Source organism: Zophobas morio, unplaced genomic scaffold, assembly GCF_036711695.1.
Source record: "Zophobas morio isolate AGI-343-1 ecotype UQ-CSIRO unplaced genomic scaffold, CSIRO_AGI_Zmor_V1 ptg000311l, whole genome shotgun sequence".
Taxonomy (NCBI): domain Eukaryota; kingdom Metazoa; phylum Arthropoda; class Insecta; order Coleoptera; family Tenebrionidae; genus Zophobas; species Zophobas morio.
In genome coordinates, this window is record NW_026972415.1 from 181043 (window position 1) to 187213 (window position 6171).

General features: G+C 35.0%; 1 protein-coding gene across 1 annotated transcript; it reads right to left on the minus strand.

The window, feature by feature from the left end:
* Window positions 1-596: 596 nt before the first annotated feature.
* Window positions 597-4359, minus strand: LOC135119858 (uncharacterized). Its single transcript, XM_064044241.1, has 7 exons — window positions 4277-4359; window positions 3904-4034; window positions 3733-3844; window positions 1883-3622; window positions 1707-1826; window positions 1237-1644; window positions 597-1177 (listed from the first exon to the last, which is right to left on the minus strand). The coding sequence occupies exons 4-7, from the start codon at window positions 3561-3563 to the stop codon at window positions 597-599; spliced, it is 2790 nt and encodes a 929-aa protein (XP_063900311.1). The 5' UTR covers window positions 3564-3622; window positions 3733-3844; window positions 3904-4034; window positions 4277-4359.
* Between the last annotated feature and the right edge of the window lie 1812 nt (window positions 4360-6171).

The following is a 6171-nucleotide window of genomic DNA, read 5'->3' on the forward strand; positions in this document are numbered from 1 at the left end:
CTTATAGCACTTCTTCATAAATTGTACTCCTAGTCAAGCGATAATTACCATATAACTACGCTGCTATAAGTAACTCTTACAATTACTGACTAACATATTTTAGCTATATGGGTGGTATGCATTGTATAATAACTATACCTTGATGCCCGCAAATAATATATTTGAACTAGAATACATTTTTTACGGTAGTAAGCCAAAATAGCCATAAAACATTATAAGCCTAGGTCTTTATTTATAGTCTAAAAAACTGACTATATATAATCTGCAGCCTTGGACGGGTCTGGAGTAACTTAAATAACCAAGCAAAACATTTTGGTAGCAGAGCAATCTTCTCGTGTACAGTAATTAATTTTACAAATTTGTCACTATGTCGTTTGTAAAACAAAATTTTGTCAGTCAAAAGGATAAAAATTGTGTATACAATATAAAACTCTTAGCAAACGCTACGTTTTCCGTATCACTTCAATAAAGAGTACACAATTAAACACTTAACTCTTTTTTAACAAAAATCAAAGACTAGAATGTACTTTTGTATTTATTATAATTGGCCTCACATTTAAAAATTAATATAACTTAGTTTTTTACAAAAAAAACAATTATAATGAATTACTGCTCAAATTATAATGAGCGCGATCACTGCCAGTTGTAGTAGAATCTGTGGATAAATCAGGAAAATTTAAAGGATGATAATTTTCTAAAAAAGAATCTGTAGGATATGTTTGAGAGAAATTGTGATTAAATTTGTAATAATCTGTTTGTCGGCGTAAAGGATCTATTGAGTGCTCCGAGTTTTGGGGGACATTATATGAAACATTCACGGAATTCTTATGATTTAATAAATTAATGTAAGTTAAACCATTGTAATAATAAGGGTCTAAAGTCGATGACGTTGTACATTGCGGTTGAATCGAAGGGCCGCTGTTTAACAGTGGACGCTGCCGGTCACGTGAACTTAGAGGGGCATACGAATATTGCATTTGATTATGTTCATAATTTTGATGTTGAGAGTATCGTGGCGGTAAATAATTAGTTATAAGGGGGAAAGACTCAGTAGAAGATGGACAATCACCACGCTTAGGCTTGGTATTATATAAATCTCTCTCAGGTAGACCAACGCGTTGGTATAAAGGGTGCGTATTCCTGCTACCTTTCATTCTTGGGAAACTTATATCAATTCCTATAAAAAAAAGTATGTGTTATAAACTTAAACACAAAGTAACGATTAATAACAGGCACCAGGAAAAAGAGCACGGAGGTTGTCCTGCAGAGATTTTGTATTTGTAAAAAGCAACGAGTCAGAATTTATATCTTTGTTTATATATTGACGTAATTCTTGCTTACCGTTTGTATTATTATTGCTTACGTTACTATTAAGAGTTTTATTACCATGATTGCTATTCTTTATATAGACATTAGTATCCCTGTCATATATGGTACGTTGCGAATTAGTATCTGTAAAAATACTATTATTTCTGTTTTCCTCTCCCGAAAAATTTTCTCCATTAACTAAGTTTGTAGTTTCGCCGGTGAATTTGAAGCCAGACGCCCTATCAGTTAAAGACAGCTTTTCGGTGGAGGCAACTAAACTCTCGCATTTTCCATCCCAATAGTTTGCTTTTTTCTCTTCGAAAGGTAAAAAGCTATCTAAGTATAATATACGTCGTCGGCATTAAAAGATGTAATAAGAAATCAAGATAAAAGATAACCTGATGGAGTTTTATAGTATGAAAGGCCAGGAGGACGCCGAGTTTCCAGGTGTGTATCTACATTCAAGCCCGGTGGTGGACGAACTGTAAAAGAAGTGTCCGACTTGGTAACATTTCTTTCTAGACGACAATAAAATAATTTATTGTATAAAAATAAATATTTTAAAAAGGTTAACCACAACAAGCGACAGAGAGATCATCGTCGTTAATCAAAGCAGGAAAATTGACATCACTCTTTCTATATGACCCGCCCGACCTAACGCCTTCTTTGGGCGCCCTGAAACAACAGGAGTGATTGAAAGAAAGGGCCGAGGGATTGCCGGAAAAGGGGGGTAAATTAAAAGGGTACTGTAATGCCTGCGCGTTATTATCCATAACGGGCCAACCGCCAGCTTGGTTCTCGGGGGGAGGATACTCCGAGCGATGCTGGCGATGCCTATGCTGGTCAAGCTGCTGCTGAATTAGCAAGCCGACATCCAAACCATCCGACAATAAATCATTTATTTCCTGCGGGGCTTGAAAAGCATCCAGTTCAAAGTTAATATCACAGTTGCTAAAGTCATTACTATTATTTTCATTAAAAGAAGGGTCTATAGTTTTTCCGACGCTGTAGTTGTGTTTTGTGCTACAGTTATCGTTAGTAACCTTTAAGGTCTCTGGCTGACCATTGCTGTTACTTGTGTTGCTTCCCTTACAAACGACATGAGCATTCTCCGAAGTTTTATTGTGGGACACAGGAGTAAGGTCATTCGAAACTACGCCAGATTCATTAATAGTTTCACCCCCCAGCATACATGGGGCTCGAGAGCAGTTATTTTTAACAATCGATACTTCACCGGCTCCCATTTGTGCGCTGATATTCTCTGATAATTGCCGTGACGGCAGTGTGGAAACAACCTCGTTGGTCATTATCTTTACCAACTGCGCCTTTTCCGATGCTAAAGGCGGTATAAACGTGGATGTTGGCGACATGGCAACTACTTTTCTAAATTTTCTAGTAGTTTTCGGGGCAAGAAGAACGCGGGTGTTAGAATCTGTGCCCTTTACCACAGGAGACTGAAAAGAGAGACCCCACGCTGGTTTGCGAGGCGACCCAACGGAAGCAGTAAGGGGCGGTGCGCTGGCGGCATTTTCCTTTCTAAAGTTTACAGATGATACGGTGGTGGAAGGGGTATGGTTGTATTTGGGCTTGCTAGCGGGTATGGCGGAAAGTAATAAAGATTTGCTCTTGTTTATGTGCGGAAGCAAAGGTGCTGTAAATGTTGATGTTGACGAAGAAGCGCGGTTATAAGGAAAATGAAGCTTCGTGCTATTTATACATGAGTTGTTTTTTATATTTCCACTGCGAAGATAAGATTCTGCCGATTTCTGCCTCTCGGCCGCCACGCCTCCCCAAGGATCAGTTAAACCACACACTTTAAGACGAGTTTCGTTACTATAATGTTTTTGAGGGGCTTGCCGTGAGGAGAGATTCACGTGCTTATCGGTGCTAGGACTAGGCCCAAGTTGCACACCACTTTCACTTTTAGCAGGATTTGTACCACCACCATAGCCAGGCGCCTGCTTCAACCCCGAAGAGTAAGAAGGCAAGTTCCTTTTAAGACCAGCACTCTTATGATTACGGGAAAAAGCTAAGTGCTGGACCTTCCCACTAAGGAATAATGAAGGCGGGCCACTTTCTGGGTCTTCCCAATCCGAGTTTTCCATAAACTTCATGCCATTTTCATAAGGATAAGGTTGACGGATGTCACGTCCGTATGCCCGAGACACGCGGCCTCCAGTAGGGGCAAACGAAGACGAACTTCCCTGGCGAGGGGAAGGCCGGACGGCCTCCTCACCAAATTCGTGTAAATACATGCACTCCGGGTTGGGACAGCGCACGTGCCGTAAAAAATAAGTGCAATACTTGGTGGTACCTATTTACAGCAATATTGTAAAGAAGTCAGCAAGTATATAACAAAAAATATTAGAAATACTTAAAAAAGCTTCAAGGTAGAATAAAGTGTATAAGTGTAGCTAAACAGACCCCAATAAGCTTTTAAAGGTCGATTTTCCCAAATGGCGCCGTCGACTTCTTCAATTGCACGCGACGCTTCTTCCGGGCGGCTGTAAGTAACATAGGCAGTAGCAGACGGTCCCTATAAAAAAAAATTCCAAAATTAATTTCACTATAAAATTTAATATTGAGACTTCTTACGTAAGTAGTGTTTATATAATTATTATTTTGATTGACGACTATTTTAACAATAGTTCCAAACTGCCCAAAACGCTCAGGTTTTTTTAACTCATCTTCACTGGCTATACTTGGCGCGATACCAACAACATAAACTATACATATATATATAATATTAAGTTACTTTATATACAAATAATAATAAAAATTATAGTATATATCTCACTAAAAAATACATTTAATATAAATAATAATTAAAAGCTATGTGTTTAAGAATTAGCCTCACGCCTAATGAAATAAGGCGTTAAAAAAATGTATACAATATACTAATGAGTTAAAAAAATAGCAAAATAGCAAAAAACAGAAATAAACAAACGTAACTACTAATTTTTAATACCCAAGTTTTTCTGTATAACACGAGCTTCTCTAAGTGCTCTTCGATTTCTAGCGTCATCCTGTTTTTTTTTTAATATTTTCTGTTTCTTGGTTTGCTCGATTTTTTGTAGGCTACAAAAATAAGCAAATATATAGAAGTTTATCAATAAAATATAAAAAATATATAAAAAATTACTCTTCACTGGATAGAGGTTTATATTCGGCTGGTTTCTCTTGATACGGTGTCCTGCAAGCAGGACATAAATTATTCCCTTCATCTTTAATTTTACTCCAGCACCACACGCAAACCTAGTAAACAAATAATAAGATAGTTATTATTATTTTTTAAAAACTACATTAAAATTAATAAATAATATCCCTATAAAGAAGTTCAAGGTATAACTTTAAAGTTAAATACACTAACATCACATCATAAGTCATACAAGATAATAAAATTTATCTTACAAGGTTATAAACTTAAAACTTTGAAAATTAAAAGACCTGGTATCCACAAGAGCAAGGATAGAATGACGACTCAACTACAGGAAATGGCTCAACGCAAAGGGGACAAACATGTTCTTCATCGTCTTCAGATAATATTTCACTCATTTACTAAAAACTTATTGTGAACTACCAAGCAGCACCAATAATTAGTTTTTTTCACAATTATTATTTAGATTAAATATAGCTTTTTAATTAGAATAACTCTTTTCTTCACTTAAATTTCTTCTAGTTTTGATCGCAGATACTTAAATAAACTTGAAGTAGGCAATAAAAAAAGGAATAAGCCAAAAATTGATTTTAATTAAATAAATTCGATAATTAACTTGTTTTAGTTAATGTAATTGTGATTTTTTACAAATAAATTTCTTTATAATAGTTAAAAACGTTAACCTACGACTAAAACGTGCACTTCAATTACACAATTCACTGCTCACTTTTTTGTAAATGCATACTGCGCAGAAACCACCCAAAGTCCGTATAAACGCAGGTGACCCAAAACTAAAAGCGTTTAGCTTTGACCTTAAACGTTTATTGGTGCATTATTTTCCATTGGATTTTTTGCTTTTTTGCTGATGAATGGCATATAAACGACACTTATTAAGTTTGGTGTATTACAGCTTCTAAACTTAAAAGTTTTTTTTACTTTAAGCCTATTTTGTACTTTGTGTTATATAATTTGGATACAGTAGAGGAAACATCCAATTTACTTCCTTTATGAGGGTTTATGGCTACTATTATTTAAAAAAATAGTAACTAGCTTCCCTGAACTTATTATTGCCCATGAAAGTTATATTATAAATTTTTTTACTTGCACAAGTACGCTTAGCCACGTAAGTAGTTTAAGATGGGTTGATTAATAATTAGAACACTCTTGTTTGAGAGTAAGCATACTTGCACTATAATTGTTTTAAACAATCTACGATCCGTAAACAACATGCCCCTATAATTTAGTAAAATACTGAAAAATATATATTTTGAGAAATATAATAACAAATCTAGATTAACTCATTAAACGTCAAATAATAAATATTTAAGTTGGTTTAAAAAAATACTGTCTAATAAGCGGGGCTGCGCCTTGTTTAAAAGTTATTCAAAAGCAGTTGTTTTGTAAAACTGGGACAGTTTTCCTTTGATCTAGTGTTTTAATGCAAAATGCCTATTTAACAGATAAACTGAAGGCTCTAACTGTTTCCGAGTTAGAGAATATATTCATACAGAATATTAACTATTTTTAAAAATTTTTTTAATATATTCGTGTTGGTACTCTTTTAAAAAAGGAAAACTCATTATAATATAAAGATTTGTTATTACGCTACAGTAGGTGTTGAGTATTTTATAAATAATAAAATAATAATTGTGGGTTATTAACCACTAATAACGGCCAAGACTGGTTGCTTAACGATGTTCCTCTAT

Excerpts from the sequence above, each read along its gene's own strand:
- LOC135119858 (XM_064044241.1), bottom strand. The coding sequence starts at position 3,563 with ATGTATTTACACGAATTTGGTGAGGAGGCCGTCCGGCCTTCCCCTCGC. Across the intron at positions 1,827-1,882 it reads TCTCTCTGTCGCTTGTTGTG|AAAGAAATGTTACCAAGTCG; the intron begins GTTAACCTTTTT and ends ATTGTCGTCTAG. Across the intron at positions 1,645-1,706 it reads ATACTATAAAACTCCATCAG|ATAGCTTTTTACCTTTCGAA; the intron begins GTTATCTTTTAT and ends TATTATACTTAG.